This window comes from Varanus komodoensis, unplaced genomic scaffold, assembly GCF_004798865.1.
Source record: "Varanus komodoensis strain SLA01 unplaced genomic scaffold, ASM479886v1 scaffold24, whole genome shotgun sequence".
In the NCBI taxonomy this organism is placed as follows: Eukaryota; Metazoa; Chordata; class Lepidosauria; order Squamata; family Varanidae; genus Varanus; species Varanus komodoensis.
The window spans coordinates 7402668-7422489 of NW_025335641.1; the positions used below are offsets into that span (position 1 = coordinate 7402668).

A 19822-nucleotide genomic window follows, 5' to 3' on the forward strand; every position below is an offset into this window, starting at 1 on the left:
CTTTCAAAGAACACTGTTTTCTACAATACTATGATCAACAACCACATATAAGCAAAGGTATTTAAATAACTATTAAAGATGCATTGTGAATTAAACACTGCAAGTTAAATATAGAGCACGTTGGTCATTACTGTAAAGTCCATGTAGCAAAACTGACTATTAAAGACCTGCTATAAACCAAAAATTAAAAAATCCTAACCTGGCTTTTGAAGATCTTATCCTCAACATGAGAGCATATTTTTCATTGCTGGCAATGTACTTTGTTTATGGGTGTTAGAAAATTCCATCAAATATTCCAAGAAAAGGCTTAATATCATCTTCAGAAAGCGGATGCCTGTGGGGGGGCACAAAGGAAGCATTGTCTTTAATATAGCAAACCTTATACAATTAGATTTTATCTGCAACACAATATGAAGCACTATTAAATCAAATTGTTGTGTTAAGAGCACAATTATATGCATAGACAGCTGAAGACAGGCAGTTAGTTGTGAGCTTATGGCCTTTCTGAAATATGCTTTTAGATACAATTATGCAAACTGAAGACCATGCACTTGCAGAACCTACACAAATCCTTTTCATTACCTGAGATCAGCCTCTTTTGTCATTCTTTTGTTACAGATAAAGAAGTCCCCCTTTTCAGTGATTTGACAGGAACCTGCTCCTGAGGCTGCAGTCAACGGTACACTTTGCAGTTTTTGTGAGGAATTGTCCTCTTCCTGAAAGCCAAACTAAAATACAAAAATCACAGAAATAAAATTGAATTTCAAAATAATCAGCTCAAAGTCATTATCACACCAAAAGTAGAAATATGTACATGTAGTATCAGACTATAGACATTTTACCGATGTAGACTGAGTATAATTGAAACAGATAGATTAAACATTGTATATGTATGGGTTTTAGGACTATTTAAGATTAGGGTTGAAGCCCAATAGGATCAATGTTGATACCAGAAAATATAAGTGCTAAGGATGTGGTTATTCCATGCTACAATGTGTAGACCGTATTGTAACTAGGTGCAGAATATTGCTTTGTATGTTCATGAGTCAAAGCTTACTGCCATGACAACACCCTTCATGGCCAAATATGTTGAGTTACCCTGTTATGTAGTCAAACCAATGGATGAAATAAAGGGCAGGGGGTGGGGGTGAATACATCAAAGGCACTATGGATATCACAGCATAATTATCATTCCTGACATGTTTGGGATAATCCTTTATACCATAACTGCAACTGACACTGAGTGTTTGAAATTAACAAAATTTGACATGATTGTATTTTTGCCATTACAAGCAACTAATAAACAACTGTACCCAACTAATTTGCTGGCACATGCAACTGTGCATCACTATTTAATTCTCAATGGCAGCATCTCAGTCCTGTAACACTCTCCACAAAGAAGTCATCAGACACCTACCTTATTATCTTATTATATTTTTAGATATATTAAAAAACAATGTTTTATTTATTGATTTGATCTGTGTTCTATCTTCCTACCAAGAAAAGTGGCATTCAGGGCAACATGTAATCTTAAGTAAAACTTGATTAAACAATAATAAAACAGTTCATTAAAACACAGCAAAAACACAGCAGTAAATAAGAACAGCATCCAAGCCAATAGATCCATGTACATGCCAAAGACCTGCAATAAAGTGTTCTTTGCCTGCTAGTGGAATGACAATAGAAAGGGAGTGAACTTAACCTCCTTCAGCATCCAAGTTCAAGGCAGAGTATATTAGTACACCCAAATGGCAAACCTGAGTCTTCAGAGGGAGTGTAACTGCATCTGGCAGTTTGATTCCCTATTCCCTGATGCCCTTGACTAACAAGGATGACTCTGTCTTGCCTGGATTAAGCTTTGACTTGTTTGCCTATATCTGGTGCATTACCAACCATCAGACACAAATTTAAAAGCTGAATGACATCCTTCAATTTAGATGGAAAGGAGAGAGCTGGTTGTCATCAGAATACTGATGGCACTGAACTTGAAAATTCCAGACAATCTCTTTGAGCAATTTAATGTATATCTTAAATAGTTTGATAAGATGGAATCCTGAGGAGCACTAGAGCCCAACAGATATGGCACTTAACATGAATCCTGCTGAACTACCTCTGAAATTGGTCCTCCAGAAAAGACCAGAACTACTGTGTAACAGAGCCTCCCTGTCCTATCTCAGAAAGACCCTGTAGATGAATGCTGTGGGCAATACTGCTGAAAGCTGCAAAGAGGTGTAGAAGAAAGGCAGGTTGCTCACCTGTAACTGTCGTTCTTCCAGTGGCCATCTGTGTATTCACACATATGGGTGCTGCGCCTGCGCAGTGCCTGTGGCCAGAAAGATTTAAAGCTTAACGGTTTTGGCAGGAACTCTGCACCCCTCCTCCCCTACAGTATAAGAAGGCGGAATGCCCGCCATTTCCTCAGTCTACTGGAGATTGATCGTTTGCCCCCCACCACCCATGGGAGCGTTAGGCATTGCAGGGAATCTGCTGAGCAACAGAAGCACATGCAATAAGTCCATACTTTAAGAGAGAAACTACTAAGGGATCCGCTTTTAAATAAAGAACAGTACCATAGGAACCCAGTCACCAACACCAAGCAGGGCCAGCGGGTGGGTTGTGTGAATGCACAGATAGCCACTTGAAGAACGACAGTTACAGGTGAGCAACCTGCCTTTCTTCATTGTGGCCTCTGTGCATCACACTTATGGCTGACTAGCAAGCTTATCGAACCCGGAGGCGGGGCAATGTCATCATTGGAGAACAGAAGAAAGGATTGCCCGACCAAAGGAGCAATCATGTCTGGCATGCACATCAAGGTGTTAATGTCTGGCAAAGATGCAAGGAGTAGTCCAAGTGGCAGCCTTGCATATGTCCTGAATCGGGATGCCAGCAGAAAAGGCAGAGGAAGCTGCTACTGCCCTCGTGGAATGCCCTCTGGGCATGACAGGTAAGTCCAATTTGGCAAGCTGATATGCCAGTTCGATGGTCTGCACAATCCATTTTGAAAGACTTTGGGATCCAATAGGAGAACCCTTGTCATGTTCTGAGTACTTGATGAAAAGGCGGTTAGATTTGCAGAAGGACTCTGTGCGAGACCTGTAAAAGGCAAGGCAACAACGAATGTCAAGAGAGTGAAGCGATTGTTCTATCGGTGCAGATGGAGTGGGGAAGAAAGCTGGTAAGACGATGTCTTGATTAATATGGAAAGGAGACACAACCTTAGGTAAAAATGCCAGATTGGTACGGAGGACGACCTTCTCCTTATGAAAGTTGAGATAAGGAGGGTCTATATGGAGTGCACAGATCTCACTGGCCCTTCTAGCGGATGTGATAGCAACAAGAAAGGCAGTCTTCCAAGACAAGAGGCGTAAGTCAGTAGTCGCCAGGGGCTCGAAAGGAGGTCTAGTGAGTGACTGCAAGACAACCAAGAGGCACCAAGTAGGAATAACTGGTCTAAGTGGTGGTTGTAGGTTCTGTAATCCCTTAAGAAATCGACAAATGAGGGTATGAGAAAACACCAAAGAACCCAGCACATGGCCATGATAGTGGGAGATTGCAGCAGTGTAAACTTTAATAGATGACGGCTTAAGTCCAGACTGATGTAGTGTTAAGTGAAATTGAAGAATATTTTCAACAGAGGCTGAATGAGCAATAAAGCTATTAGATTCAGCAAAAGATGTAAATCGCCTCCATTTGGCCGTGTAAGATTGGCGGGTTGCAGGTCTTACCGCAGACTGGAGAATGAACTGGATATCGGGATGCAGAGTACTCAGATTCGATGAGGCATTTGCCGGTACTGAGGGAGAAGGAGGAGCCGTATCTGAAAGGTGTTGGTCCAGTGTTGAAGCCACTGAAGCTGCCGGTACCGAAGGGGCCCCATGGTTCATCGAATGAGCCATGCTGTCAGATTGAGTGAAGGAAGATCCGGGTGACGAACAGCTCTGTTCTGTTGAGTGATTAGATGAGGTATGAGAGGCAGTCGCTGGAAGGTGTTGCCGGACAGACGGAGAAGAGTAGGGAACCATGGTTGACGGGGCCACCAGGAAGTGATGAAGATTCCCTGGGCATTGTCGTAAGTGATCTTAGCAAGGACTCTCGTTATAAGTGGAATTGGGGGAAATGCGTAAAAGAACATGTTCGCCCAGGGGATCATGAGAGTGTCTCCTTTCGAACCCAGACCAATGCCTGCGCGGGAGCAGAAACATTTGCCTGAACAATTTGCTCCTGAAGAGTGTCCTCGAATGACCAAAGGGCTTTGAAGATTGCCAGCAGTTCTAGGTAATTGATGTGTTTGGCGGTCTCCCGACAGTCCCAGGTGCCCTGAATATGGAGTCCGGCACAGAGGGCTCCCCACCTGGTAAGGGAGGCTTCGGTGAACAGAGTCAGAGTTGGGTGTGGCAAACAGAATGGAATGCTGACGGACAGATTGTTTTGCATAGTCCACCATGATAAGGTCTGGTGGACAGAGGTTGGAAGGCAGAGAAGCTGCTGAGGTGAGTCTCGTTGGGGTTGGAAGAGACCATTGAACCACAATTGGAGGGGCCTCATCTGCAGTCTGGCATGGGGAACTATGGAGACTGTGGAGGCCATGTGACCGAGGAGTTTCTGCACCGATAGTGCTGGAACAGTTCTGTCCATGTGGATTTGACGGATTGATGCACGAAGATTGTCTTGTCATCCTTGTGGAAGGAAGGCTTTCACCATCGTAGAGTAGAGATGGTCTCCAATGAAATTGATGATCTGTGAGGGAGCAAGACGCGATTTCTCTTGGTTAATACATAGTCCCAAATTATCCAAGAGGGTACAAGTAGTCTGAATCGATGATCGAAGGCCTTCTCTAGACAAGGAGACAATCAACCAGTCATCCAGGTAAGGGTACACTTGAATGTCCTGGAGCCAAAGATGCACGCACACTGGGGCCATGCATTTTGTAAAGACCCGGGGGGCAGTAGCCAGTCCAAACGGCAAAATGTTATACTGAAACAGGTCGGAACCAACGGTGAACTGAAGAAGACGCCTGCGAGACAGATGGATGGTAATATGGAAATAGGCATCCTTTAAGTCCAGAGAAGTGAACCAATCCTCTCTCCTAAGCAACGGAAAGATGTTTTGAAGGGTGGTCATCCGAAATTTCTTGGTTTTGATGAGCCTACTGACGTCACGTAGATCCAGTATTGGACGAAGACCACCATCACGCTTAGGAGCCGTGAAGTATCTCGAGTAGAAGCCGTGTAACCTCTCAGAAAGTGTGAGTTGTCATATCGCTCCTTTATGAAGAAGCTGTTGAACTTCGTCTACAAGAACCGATGACTGAGGCATAAATCGGATCGGTCCCGGCAGGGGTAAAGTATTGAACTTGATTCTGTATCCATGCTGTACGATGCATAAAACCCACTGATCAGATGTGATGGACTCCCAAATGGGTAGTTGACTTTGCAGTCGATCCCCAAAAGAGGGGAAGGTGAGTTCAGGAGAAGAGGAGAGGTTCGCTTGGCCCGTCAGTGCTGGCATTTGTCTGAATCAGGGTGACGAAGGCTCTGTTGGAAACGTTGCTGTTGTTGCTTCCGGAGCTGTTGGTGAGGCTGGAATTGTTGTCGGCCCGAGAATTGTGAATAGGGCTGATACCGGTAGGATGGGCGGGACTAAGGCCACTTACGGTGAGATTAGGGACTTCCATCCAACGAGCTGTAACCCTCGACTCATGGATTGTCTTCATCTTGTGGTCCGTCCGGGTATTGAAGAGCCCTGAGCCATCGAAAGATATATCCTCAATCTGACGCTTTGTTTCATCCAGGAAGTTTCAGTTCTGGAGCCAGGCATGGTGAGGGAGGGCTACAGCACCGATGAGAGCCCTAGAGTTGCAATCGATATGGTGTCTCGCCATGGAGAGTTGCTGGACTCACACCTGCAATGCCTTCTTGATGAAAATTCAGGCCAGGTCTTTTTGCTGCTCTGGAAGCAATGCTGTGATATTTTCTAATTTCTGCATTAGAAAATACTGATAGCGAGCCAGCATAGTCTCATAATTAGAAATCTGGAGGCCAAGACCTGTGCCGGTGTAGATGCGGCGAGCCAACATGTCGATCTTACACCCTTTTTTATCGCGAGGAGTGGTGTGTCCCCTCGACTCGTGGCCTTGAGATGACTCTGCTATGATTGAGTTCAGTCTTGGGTTACACAGGAGGAATGGAATATCCTGCTCACAGACTCGGTACATGGATTCGTAGCGTCATGAAGTGGGTTGAGGCTGATTGGGGTAATTCCATGGCTCCATCATCACCTGATGAAGAGTGGTGATCAGTGCCAAGATGATGGCGGTGGACTGTTCACCCTTGACAATGTTATAGAATTTATTGGTATTGGGATCAAATTGGTGCTGGGCTTCAATCTCAAGTAACCTTATACATCTCACCATTAATTCCCCAAATGTTACATAAGGGTCTTCCAGTGAGCTGGGACCTTGCATGGTGATCACAGCGTCAGGTGAAGTAGAAGCTACTTCAGAGTCCTCAGAGTCCAAGTTGTACTGAGCCGGAAGGCTGGAGGAGGAATCAACAGGCGAGGTAGGGCACCTGGACTGAGCCGCTCTGGAAGTCGACAGAATGTCTCTCGGGACCGGAGAGAGGGTACAATCGCGTACTGAGGGATAATAGCTGTAGGGTAGATAGTCGTCCCATGGCTCACGATGAGTTGGCCTGTGGAGCGGTTGCACCCATTCTCCAGAGGCACAGATGGAGGTGCACTGCTGGTATCGCACCTGCTGAGAAGGGGGCCTCGGGGAAGGCTCGGGTGACGGCTGAGGAGTAGGCAAGCATGCCAATGGAGGAGAGTCCCAAATCTCTCCATCAGAGATGGACCCCAACATGGGAACCTCTTGGTGCTCAGGCAAAGATGGGATGGAAGAAGCGACCCGTCTTGGAGACCAGGGTGGGGTTGCTTGCATCCCCAACTGAAGAGCCAGTCCAGTCAGTGTCGGTACCGAAGCAGCTGTCGGGATCGAGAGAGTGGACAAACCCGAGTCACGGTGTCGGGAATGGTCAGCTTTCTTAGATTTGTGAGCCGCCTTGTCCGTCTTGTCCTTCTTAGGCTTCTTATGGCCTAAGGACTTGTCTGATCCACTATGCTTCCTCTTATTCTTCTGCTTATTTGGAGATGCAGAGGAGCGTTGACTCTCCGGCAAAGGGGCACCATCAGCCAATGGGCAGGGTGGAGGTGTAGTGGAAGAGGAGGACGGAGCAGTAGATTTGATTGCCAGTTGGTCAGATTGGAGCAGGGCTTGGTCCCACAAGTGTTTGCACAGACGGTTTTCTCGATTTTTCCTTATCTGCTTAGTAAAGGCCTGGCAATGGCCGCATTTATCAGTCCTGTGCCCTTCTCCGAGACAGAGAAGGCACAGATCGTGCGGATCAGTAGGCGACATTTTAGATCTGCACTGAGAGCACTTGCGGAAAGCCGCATGCTGTGCCATCGAGGATGAAAAGGAGAAGATAGCAAAACTATACACACACACACACACACACACACACACACATATCTGGAAAATAGGAAAGGGGATGAGAAGAAAACAGGGAGGGTAAAAACTTGGAATCTTAACAAGCTAAGAGAAACAATGGTAAGGTAACTGGATAAACGTGTAGTACACGGCAGTCGCAAGAAGACTGATGAAATGGCAGGCACTCTGCCTTCTTATACTGTAGGGGGGGAGGGGTGCGGAGTTCCCACCAAAACTGTTAAGCTTTAAATCTTTCCGGCCACAGGCACTGCACAGGCACAGCACCCATATGTGTGATGCACAGAGGCCACAACGCAGAACTAACAGGGACACATTCCTCATGTACAGTTTCTGGAAGAGATTGTCCACCAAGACAACCTGAGCAGTCTCTGTCTCATAATCAGCCTGAAACCAGATTGCAATGAACCTAAATAATGCACCTCATCCAGAAATCCCTGGAACTGAGAATCCACCACGTGATCCAAAATCTTGCCCAAGAATGAAATACCAGAAAACAACCAGACATTGTACAATACAGTGGCATCCTGGACTAAAACAAAACAACAGTTGTACTGCTGTCTCTTTTGGGCAAAACAGAATCACACCTTGTTGTAAAGAGGGGTTCAGCACTACTCTTAGATGATTACGGTGCAATACTATGTTCTCTGCCTTCAATGCACATAAGTCTCATAACTCAAAAGGCTTATGTACATCCAATGCAAGATGTGAGACATGGCAACAGCAATCTTTGCTACCTTGCACTTCATCAGATAATAATTTTCAACTGAGATTAAACTTGTGAAGAGGGAAGAAAGGAGGCTGAGATTCCACATGGCTATGGCATAAGCTGTTGAATCCAGACTTTTGTGCACCCCAGTCCCTGGCATACCCTTGTTCCTCCACTTCGAAGCTGATTTCCAACCTCAGAGAGGGAGCTGGCACAGTTCTTTCTGTGCCAGCTGCAAGGGGGATGGAAAGCAGCTTCATACTTGGAGTCCTGCCTCCATGGTCCCAGAAGTTTGGAGCTGGGAACTCCAACTAATTTTATTGTCCCACCCTTTATTCACAGTTTCAACCTTTTAACCCATTAGGGCTTGGATCCAGACTTTGTCACATGTAGAACAGAGATATGTTTTGTTTGTATATGCACAGTAACAATTTTATTTTATGGTAAACAATTCTGAGAATATAACTGAAAAACTTCCTAATGTGCATGTAATGAATTATAAATAAATCAGTATTTTGAGCATGTTATGAACGTAATTAACACATCTATGTTCCTCAAATTATTCAAAACAGAAAAATCCTTGTTTTGCAGATGGCATCTACCCCTGAAAATTATGGAGAATACAAACTCAACTGAATGAGATTCAAATCTATAAAGAAAAGTGATTATTTTCAAATTGGAAATGGATTGTTTATATCATTTTACAGAACTCTGTTTTGTTTTGAGGATAAAACTCCTTTGGGGAAAAAGTCCTAGAGGCCAGATACCAGGTGTTGGTGTGTCTGAAGCCAAAAATGGTCAGAACAAGAGCTGACAATGGCCATATTCTTGCTGCCACCCCTATTCTCTCTCATTGCCACCTGCTTCTCCCCTGTAGCACACAGGGAAGGAAGAATTCTCCATTTCCTTTTCAGATGCTTGCTATTCAGCAATTAGACACAGAATGGAATCCTATGTGCTTCCTCTTCTCCTTACGTTTCTTAGAAGGAGAGTGAGAAGAGTGCTTTCCCTTGGGATCAACAATGTCCCCTTCGGATGGGTGAGAGGGAGTGCAAAGGAGTGCTTCAAAGGAGCCGCAGAGGAGCCAAAATCCACTGAGACCTGTTTCATAGCCACTAGGACTTGGTCTTGTAACATTTTGCGCAGCCGATTTTCTCGGTTTTTCTCAGCCTGCCTGGTGAAAGATTGGCAGTGGCTGCACTTATTGGTCCTATGCCTCTCTCCTAGGCAGAGGAGAGAGAGCGAGTATGGATCAGAAGGAGACATTTTAGCTCCACACTGAGCGCACTTGCGAAAAGTGGCCCACTGTGTCATCAAGAAAGAAGAAAAGTATAGTGGTAAGGTAAGACGATGGGGGGGGTGTTTTTTTGGAAAGGGGTTGGGGGGGAACGTACAAAGATTATGAAAAGGGGTTCAGTAAGGGAATGAACAACTGGGTAAAGGGAATGTTCAAGAAGGGTATGAAGCGAAAAAGTTAGAAGTTTAGAAGTAATTGAAGAAGTTGTTGTTGTTGTTGTTAGTTGCGAAGTCGTGTCCAACCCATCGCAACCCCATGGACAACATTCCTTCAGGCCTTCCTGTCCTCCACCATCCCCCGGAGGCCACTTAAGCTCACACCAACTGCTTCAGGGACTCCATCTAGCCACCTCATTCTCTGCCATCCACTTCTTCTTTTGCCATCAATTGTTCCCAGCATTAGGCTCTTCTCCAGGGAGTCCTTCCTTCTCATTAGGTGGCCAAACTATTTGAGTTTCATCTTCAGTATCTGGCCTTCTAAAGAGCAGTCAGGGTTGATCTCCTCTAGGACTGACTGGTTTGATTGCCTTGTGGTCCAAGGGACTCGCAGGAGTCTCCTGCAGCACCACAATTCAAAGGCCTCAATCCTTTGGCGCTCAGCCTTCCTTATGGTCCAGCTTTCACAGCCATACATTGCAACTGGGAAAACCATAGCCTTGACTATACGCACTTTTGTTGGCAGGGTGATGTCTCTGCTTTTTAGTATGCTGTCTAGATTTGCCATAGCTTCCTTCTCCAGGAGCGTCTTTTAATTTCTTGGCTGCAGTCCCTGTCTGCGGTGATCTTGGAGCCCAGGAAAATAAAATCTGTCACTACCTCCATTTCTTCCCAATCTTTTTGCCAGGAAGTGAGAGGACTGGATGCCATGATCTTAGTTTTCTTAATGCTGAGTTTCAAGCCAACTTTTGTGCTCTCCTCCTTCACCCGCATCAAGAGGCTCTTTAGTTTCTCTTCACTTTCTGTTGGTAGAATGGTGTCATCTGTGTATCTTGTTGATATTTCTCCCAGCAATCTTAATTCCAACTTGTGATTCATCTAGCCTCGCCTTTCTCATGATGTGCTCTGCATATAAGTTAAATAGGCAGGGTGACAGCATACTGCCTTGCCGAACTCTTTTCTCAATTTTGAACCAATCAGTGGGTCTGTGTCCAGTTCGCACTGTTGCTTCTTGACCCGCATATAGGTTTCTCAAGAGACAAACAAGATGGTCTGGTACTCCCATCTCTTTAAGAACTTGCCACAATTTGTTGTGCCACACAATCAAAGGCTTTAGCATAGTCAATGAAGCAGAAGTAGATGTTTTTCTGGAACTCCCTAGCTTTCTTCATGATCCAGCGTATGTCGGCAATTTGATCTCTAGTTCCTCTGCCTCTTCGAAATCCTGCCTGTACTTCTGGTAGTTCTCGGTGCACATACTGCTGGAGCCTAGCTTGTAGGATTTTGAGCATCACTTTGCTAGCATGTGAAATGAGTGCAATGGTGCGGTAGTTTGAACATTCTTTGGCATTGTCCTTCTTTGGGATCAGAATGTAAACTGACCTTTTCCAATCCTGTGGCCACTGTTGAGTTTTCTGAATTTGCTGGCATATTGAGTGTAGCACTTTTACTGCATCGTCTTTTAAGATTTTGAATAGCTCAGCTGGAATACTGTCACCTCCACTAGCTTTGTTGTTGCTCAGATCCTCTAAGGCCTATTTGACTTCACATTCCAGGATGTCTGGCTTGAGATCAGTGACCACCCCATCGTGGTTATCAGGGATGTTAAGCTCTTTCTCGTATAGTTCTTCTGTGTAATCTTGCCACCTCTTCTTAATCTCTTCTGCCTCTGTTAGGTCCCTGCCATTTTGGTCCTTTATCATGCCCATCTTTGCATGAAATGCTCCCTTCATATCTCCAATTTTCTTGAAGAGATCTCTGGTCCTCCCTATTCTATTGTTTTCTTCTATTTCTTTGCACTGTTCATTTAAGAAGGTTTTTTATCTCTTCTAGCTATTCTCTGGAATTCTGCATTCAATTGGGTGTATCTCTTTCTCCCTTGCCTTTCGCTTCCCTTCTTTCCTCAGCTATTTGTAAAGCTTCCTCAGACAGCTATTTTGCTTTCTTGCATTTCTTTTTCTTTGGGATGGCTTCAGTTGCTACCTCTTGTACAATGTTGTGAACCTCTGTCCATAGTTCTTCAGGCACTCTGTCTATCAGATCTAATTCCTTTAATCTATTTGTCACCTATACTGTATATTCATCAGGAATATGATTTAGGTCATATCTGAGTGGCCAAGTGCTTTTCCCTACTTTCTTCAATTTAAGCCTAATTTTTGCAACCGGAAGCTCATGATTGAAGAAGTAAAGTATTGCAAAACTGACGAGGAGATAATCAAAAAGGCCCAAGGCATGGTGAACGGTGGTCACAAGCAGACTGGTGAAGGGGCGGGCACTCCACTCATTTATACTATAGGGGAGGGGAGTGCAGAGTTCCTACCAAAACCGTTAAAGCTCTTAAATCTTCCCAGCAAGACACTGTGCAGTTGCAACATCCATATATGTGTGGTGCACGGAGACCACGATGGAGAAACTTAATTGCTATACAGGGATTGAGCTGAGGAGGGGAAGCCTTGGGCGTCCTGTATGACCCACAGGACGGCAGTTCCCCATCCTGGAATAGCATATAGAAACTATAACCTTCCAGAAAATGTGCATGAAATGCAATCCTAAGCATTTATAGATCCTCAAAAAATAAAAGGGACACAGAAATACCTCAGAAGTTATTGGCAATATACATAAACATATATTTTTCCATGCATATGTTCATCAAAATATTGGGCTGGCAAAATTAGCAGATCTGTGTACTTTCACTTACCTTGTTTTTATTTCCATATTCTGCAAATGGTTTCACATTTAATGGTGGAGTCAAGGATAGAGAATTAGATTTTTGTAGGCAGATATCAGATTTCTCTTTAAATATGGAGAAACTAAAACAGGAAACAGAACCCAAATGATTAAAAGCTTAGAAATAAAAAAAACTTTTAACTGTGACAAGTTCCTGGTATTACAAGGTACAAGTTTTGAGCATTTTAATTTTAAACAGATAAACACACATTCTGGTTAGTTGTAGAAAACATGTATGTTGCTGCCATTTACTGCAGAGGACTTATTCACAGGACCCACTAGTCAAGACCTGGTTCTTATGGATTACAGCATATGTTAGTTTTCCGCTCGGCCAGAGGTGAGGTAGGTGAATTCTGGCTATGCCATCTACATGATAGGCCTCATGGTAATGGCATACATATATTCCAAGTACCTTTTTCTCCATGAATACTGAGACCCTGTTCTAAAGCATAGTACCAGGATTGCAGAATCATTCTACACAAATGCACTTCTTTCAATCATCATTATCTATTAAAAGCTTATGTGCCCATGCATTAAGCAAAAATAGCACCTAATAGGTACATTCCAAACTTGAATATATAGGAATGTGAATTTTGTTCCTATGCTTAGGAAATTTAACAAATTTTGTTGGTTACAGAAACTATTTTAGGAGACTGACAGGATTAGCACTCACTGGACCAGTAAGAAGTGTCTTCAGCTCTGCTGATCATATGCCAGGCTCCTACTGAAACATTTCCTATTCAAATAATTCAAATAATAACGTTGTGAAGGATAAACTCAAATCAGTGGAAGCATTTGACAGAGGGCTGGCAATCAGTGTCCTTTGTTATATAGCTGGATAGAAGGTAGCTAACAGCAGAGGTAGTGGTAGCACCTTCAAGACCAGGAAGCAGTCTGAAATAGCACAAAATCAATCAAGTAAGGACAAGTCTCACACCATGAGGTGTCTTCCAGTTGTTTCCATTTCAAATGAAGGCATACAGGTGAATGAAAAGCCTTGGCTAGCTGGTGCAATGATAGCCAAGAGAATTCAGAATTCTCACTGAAGTGCAGTTCTCAACCATTGTCTTGGGGTCAGAGATCAGAAATATGCATTCTTCAGTCTGCCAACTGTTCTCCTTTGTACTGTGGTTTGAATGGACCAGAAGATTGCTGAACATCTACATCATACTTCTTTATTCTGAGGTCACTCAGGTGTACAGTGTTATATGCTGATAAAAGCATCCACAAAATCAAACTCCATACGCAGCAGAGTCTGTTTCTTTCCTCCCAGAATTAACAAGGTCTAAACATTGCTACCACCGGCTGAATTTGGAAAAGGTTAGTTTCTAATTGGAGGAAACCATGTTTCTAGTATGAATCTGACTAAGCATTACAATTACATTCAGAAGCCTTGCTCTGTGGCCTGTGCAGGCAGACAAGACAGGGCCTTTTTTGGTAATGGCATCTAACTGTATAATTAAACTCTGTAATGAGTTTTGCCAGGCTTCTTCCTTTTGATGTTTATGTGGACTCTAAGACACTAACAGCAATCTATCTCAGCAAGTCTTTGAGTTTGATGGTTGCTGCTTTTGCTTCTTTCAAGTGATTTACATGTTTTGGATCAGTTATGTTAGTTTTATCCATGTTTTCATTGGGATACTTTATTGATATTTAGACATCTACAGTTTATGGTGGAGTTTTAACCAGAGGGCAAATATAAATAAAAGTAGGAATACATATGTCAAACCAAATTAAACAACTATATTTCAAGATACAGCATTTAAAAGTTTGAGTTGTTCTACTGTTCTAATAAAGGAACTCAAGAAACTGCCCTTTAATGAGTCAGAGCATTGTTTAATCTAACTCAGTATTGTCAGCACTGACTGAGAGCAACTTCAGGTTTCAGAGAAAAGTTTTTTCCCCACCCTACCTAAAGATGAAGCGAGGACCTTCGGCATGCAAACTCTTAGTTCTACCACTGAGCTATGGCCCTAGTAATTAGCATTATTTTATTTATTTATTTATTTATTAAAACATTTTTATGCCGCCCCATTCGCCGAAGCCTCGGGGCAGCTCACAACAATAAATAAAAGTAATTATAATACAAATTACAATAAATATAAACTGCAAGCTGATTTAAATGTCAGGCACATCCTAATATCTATCTCATAGAGCTTATGTATGACTGACACCACATACATGTACCTTTTCAAAAGTGCATCAGATGGTTTCCTCTGCATGGTTTGGTCACAAGTTTTACTATTTCCTGAATTCTGGACGCATGCATTTATAACTCCTAGGTGAAAAGATACTAAACATTAAAAATACAAAACATTTTGTACATAGAATCCAAATATAGCTTTAATATGACTGACAAATCCATACAGGTTTTAGTATTAGACCGGATTACTGTAACACGCTCTACGTGGGGCTGCCCTTTAAGACAGTCTGGATACTTCAGTTGGTTCAGAATAGAGCTGCAAGGATGTTAACAGGTACCGGCAGTTATTCACATATCATGCCAGTCCTCTACCAGTTACACTGGCTGCCAATTGAAGTCTGGGCCCAATTTAAGGTGCTGGTGATGACCTATAAAGCCCTAAATGGCTTGGGTCCTGGTTACCTGAAGGAGCACCTTCTTCCCTATGTGCCCTCCCACCCCTTGAGATCTGAGGCAGAGGCCCTTCTTCAGGAGCCCTCCTTGAAAGAGGTTAGGAGGGTGGCTACCCAGAGGACGGCCTTCTCTGTGGTGGCACCCCAACTGTGAAACCTGCTCCCCAGAGAGGTTTGCCTGGTGCCAATGTTTTTTTCTTTTCGGCGCCAGGTGAAAACCTTTTTATTTTCCCACTATTTTAATGTTGGTTTTCACTGGGATTTTTATCTCGACTTGCTGGATGCTGTGTTTGTTTTATTTTATTTGCTCCTTATTGTAAAAGCCATCCCAAGAAGTCAGTGGTGGACACGGTACAAAAGTTTTAAATAAATAAATATTTGAAGCAAAAGTGTATCAATATAATGGTTGGGAAAATAGGTATAAAATGGTTGAATATAAATTGCTTATTTAATTAAATACATTTTATTAAAAAGGACTACTCTTGCTAGTTTATATGCATATGTTTCAGCAAACCTCCAGTTTCATAAATTCTTAAATATATACCTGTGTACTGTTATTCATTTTGATAAGTGAGCAATCTACTGTGCATTTTAGAAACTACTTTCGTGCTTTTGCCCCTCCCCATGTGAACCACTTTTTAATGCTTCATTAATAATCACTGGGTTTTTAGGATTATTTCGCACATGCTGATACTATGGGTTCTGCAGTCAATAAACCTGGTTGTTTATACTGGAAATGATTGCTTTACCTGCATTTTTCAGTTGCTTTACCTGAATTCTTAGTTTTCTCTGTATCAGAAATAAAAGTGCTGGTATGTATTAAGCTCCCATCATTATAATCATCCCAAACCTCATTTCCTAATTCAAAGCTCACATTCAAAGATTCTGAAAATAGAGAGTGGCTTTTATCTGTATCAGTCAAGTTGCCTGTTAAAGATTCTCCAAGATTTTTGTTTGAAATCATTGTCCGACAGCATTTTTCTTTTAAAGTTGCAGACTGTTTGCTAACAAAGAAACCTACAATTGAGCATAATGGTAATAACAGTGAAATAGCAGCATCATTTTTACAATAGTATTCTTTTTTTAAAAAAATCTCTAAGGAATTTGTTTAATTTATACTAGAAGGCAAATGTTGTGTCTTCAGTACTATCAAACATTTGTAACAGAAAGAATTATCATTCTAGGTCCCTGCCACTTCATTCCATGCTTATAAAATCTATTCTATCTGCATTTCATAGACTCATAGAATAGTAGAGTTGAAACAGGCCTATAAGGCCATCAAGTCTAACCCCCTATTTAGTGCAGGACTTCAGGTTAAAGTATCCCTGAAGATGGTTGTCCAATTGGCTCTTGAATGTCTCCAATGTGAAAAATCACATGACAGCCCTAGGTCATTGATTCCAATAGCATAGTAATCCAACAGTCAGCTTCCCCTGATGTCCAGCTGGAAACTGGCTTCCTACAACTTGAGCCCATTAGTCTGTATATTGCACTCTGACATGATTGAAACATAGAAACATAGAAACAGAGTGAGTCAGAAGGGGTCTCCAGGGCCATCTAGTCTGACCCCCGGCTCCAGCCGGCACCGCTCACAACATGCCCACCATGTGCATGTCCTGCCTATCTTTGAACACCCTCACCGATGGGGCCTCAACGACCTCTCGTGGAAGCCCATTCCACACCCTCAGGGTCCTGACTGTCAGGAAGTGCTTCCTGGCATCTAAATGGAACCTTGGTTCCCTGAGCTTCTCTCCATTGAAGCGCATCCTGCCTTCCTCTGAAGGGGAGAACAGGTCTCTACCCATCTCCGTGTGACATGCCCTCACATACCTGTATGTCACCAACATATCACCTCTGAGCCTCCTCTTCTCCAGGCTGAAGAGACCCAGTTCCCTCAGTCTCGCCTCATACCCCATCCCCTGCAAACTGGCCACCAACCTTGTGGCCCTACGCTGCACTGACTCTAACCTGGCTATATCCTTTCTGTAATGAGGAGCCAAAACTGAGCACGATACTCCAGTTGTGGGCACTCCAGAGTCGTACAGAGTGGTAGTAATACCTCTCTCAATCTAGAAGCCACACTTCTGGCTATGCAACCAAGGGTGGCATTCGCCCTCTTCACCACCGCATCACACTGCTGACTCATGTTTACCCTGCAGTCAACCAGTACCGAGGTCCTTTTCACAAGCGCTGCTCTCCAGGCACTTGTCACCTAACCTGTACTTATGACAACTATTCCTATGCCCCAAGTGCAAGACCTTGCACTTATCCACATTGAACGCCATCCTGTTGTCTCCTGCCCACTTCCTTAATCTGTCCAGATCCTTTTGGATCTGGAGTACCTGCTCCTCAGTTGTGGCCACTGCTCCAGTTTTAGTATCGTCTGTGAATTTGATCAGCAGACTGTTCACCCCTTCTTCCATGTCATTTATGAAAAGATTAAACAGGATCAGCTCCAGGACCGAGCCCTAGGGGACCCCGCTTGTCACTGGCCACCATCCTGATGATTCCCCACTAATGGTTACCCTCTGCTTTCAGTCAGTCAACCATGCCCTAATCCACCGGACAGTGCTTTGGTGTATCCCAAAACTTCTCAGTTTCTCCACCAGGATATCATGGGGCACTTTGTCAAAGTTCTTGCTGAAATCCAGGTAAACCACATCCACTACATCCCTTCCATCTAGCCATCTCGAAACCTTGTCATAGAATTCCACAAGGCTTGTCTGGCAGGATCTGTTTTTTGTGGAAGCAGTGTTGTGTGGCTGTCAGTCTCCCTTCCCTATCTAGCACCACTAGATTTCTCTCTATTATGAGCCTTTCCATTGTTTTTCCTACAATGGACGTAAGGCTAACAGGTCTGTAATTCCCCATGTCCCTTCTACTACCCTTTTTGAAAACTGGGACCACTGATGCCACCCTCCAGTCCTCTGGAACTTCACCCGTTCTCCACAAGGCCTCAAAAATGGAGGCCAGCAGGTGTAAGAGAACCCCTGCTAACTCTCTAAGTACTCTCGGGTGTAACCCGTCAGGGCCTGGCGCCTTTGTAATGTCCAATGCCCTGAGGAGCCCCTCAACTTCTAGCGGAGTGACTCTAATCTGTGCCCCTAAGTCCCTGGCCTCATCTAATCTCTTATGCGGATCTTCCCTGTCCAGCTTTGGGGAGAACACAGAGACAAAATAGTCATTTAGCCTGTTCCCTCATATCAGTCACTGGATCTCCTTCCTGGCCCTTCTCTGTGTAGCAGCCTTTCAGGTATTTTAAAAGTGCTACCATTATCTCTCTTTTCTCCAGGCTAAGCATACCCAGTTCTTTCACTCTTTCCTCAGAGGGCTTTGTTTCCAGACTGATGATCATCCTAATCACTCTCCTCTGAACCTCTTCCAGCTTATCTACATCTTTCTTGAAGTGAGGTGCCCAGAACTGCACATACTACATAATAAATGGAGCCTATTTAATGACAAATTGAAGGGAACTGGTACTTTACATGATTTGGAAACTACACTTCTATTCATGCAGACCCAAAGACTTTTGCTTTTTTTGCAGTCATATCACATTGTTGGCTCATATTTATACAGCAATTCCAAGATCCTTCTCACTTGTACTGTTGAGCCAAGTACTCCCCTTTCTGTAATTGTGCATTTGATTCCTTTTCCTAAGTACAGAACTTAGCATTTGACCCTATTTAATTTCATTCTGGTTATTTCAGCCCAGTGCTCCAGTCTATCATGATCATATCAAATTTTGAATTATACAATCTTTAATTACCAGATACAGATCTTAATCATTCAAAACAACGATGATGATAAAAAAATTAACTTGCAAATTAAGTACATCAGTATAATCCAACATATTATTTAGTTTCAGTATCAAACATTTTGGCTTACCTCTTGAGTGTAGACATTCATGGCCCTGATTCAGATAGGGGTTGTAGTAGTTTGGGAGGGGGGTTCAAGCTTTCCTACTTGTGAGCGGAGCCGGCTGGTGCCGGAGGTCAGACTAGATGGCCCGGGAGACCCCTTCTGACTCGCTCTGTTTCTATGTTTCTATGTTACTCCCCTTTTCATCCTGAAATCCCAACCTCCCTCTATAAAGGGGGATTGAAAAAAATAAGAAAATACACATCCCACTTGAATCAGTTAGGTTTTTTTAAACCCACAGTGGTGATGGTAGTAGCTTCAGGATGAATATTGGGGAAGGGCAAATTTAAATCTCCCTTCTCCTGAATCCCCAATTGGTTCCAATCCAAATCAGGTTCATGCTTGGTTACACTCAAATAAGTAAACCAATCATACCTATCTCTGTTCTGCAAGATTGGCAGAAAACTTAGTTTGCCCCTCAGAATCTACAAATGTGCTTAAGTACAAGGACATAGTCACCCTAAGATTCCCTTGATATCATTCCAAGACAAAGAAAAGGCTTTTTAAAGGTGGTGATATATAATGGTAATTTACGTCCCACTGATCTGATTGAAATCAGTTATGCAGAGGAAACTCATTGTACTGAACAGCACAACATATCTACTCAGAAGTAAGTTCCACTGAGTTCAGTGAAGCATAGTCTCTGGAAATATGATATAGAATTGTAGTCTGAAGTGTTTCAGTTTGATTAGATTGAGGCTTAAGAGAGTAAACCTCAGACAACATGAAAAGCTTCATATTCTCTTTGTACCTTCTGATTCCAACGGAAATTTTTCATGAACACCAAGATCATTCTCCTCTAACAATGAAGTGCACTCAGAATGTTGTACACACCTTGACCTTTATAAAAGAGAACAGCAGGAGCAAGTTGAACATTAAAACTAACCTTATACAGAAAACAAAATTGTGTT

At 43.2% G+C, this 19822-nt stretch overlaps 1 protein-coding gene across 1 annotated transcript in view; it reads right to left on the minus strand.

Annotated features, from left to right (window-relative positions):
- Positions 1-273: 273 nt before the first annotated feature.
- HFM1 (helicase for meiosis 1) overlaps positions 274-19822 on the minus strand; it is a 71544-nt gene continuing 51995 nt past the window's right edge. Inside the window, exons 26-31 of the mRNA XM_044432245.1 lie at positions 19663-19751; positions 15765-16010; positions 14586-14676; positions 12370-12481; positions 583-728; positions 274-334 (exon numbers count right to left, since the gene is read on the minus strand). Of these exons, the coding sequence (XP_044288180.1) occupies positions 274-334; positions 583-728; positions 12370-12481; positions 14586-14676; positions 15765-16010; positions 19663-19751 (745 nt within the window). The remainder of the gene's footprint in view (positions 335-582; positions 729-12369; positions 12482-14585; positions 14677-15764; positions 16011-19662; positions 19752-19822) is intronic.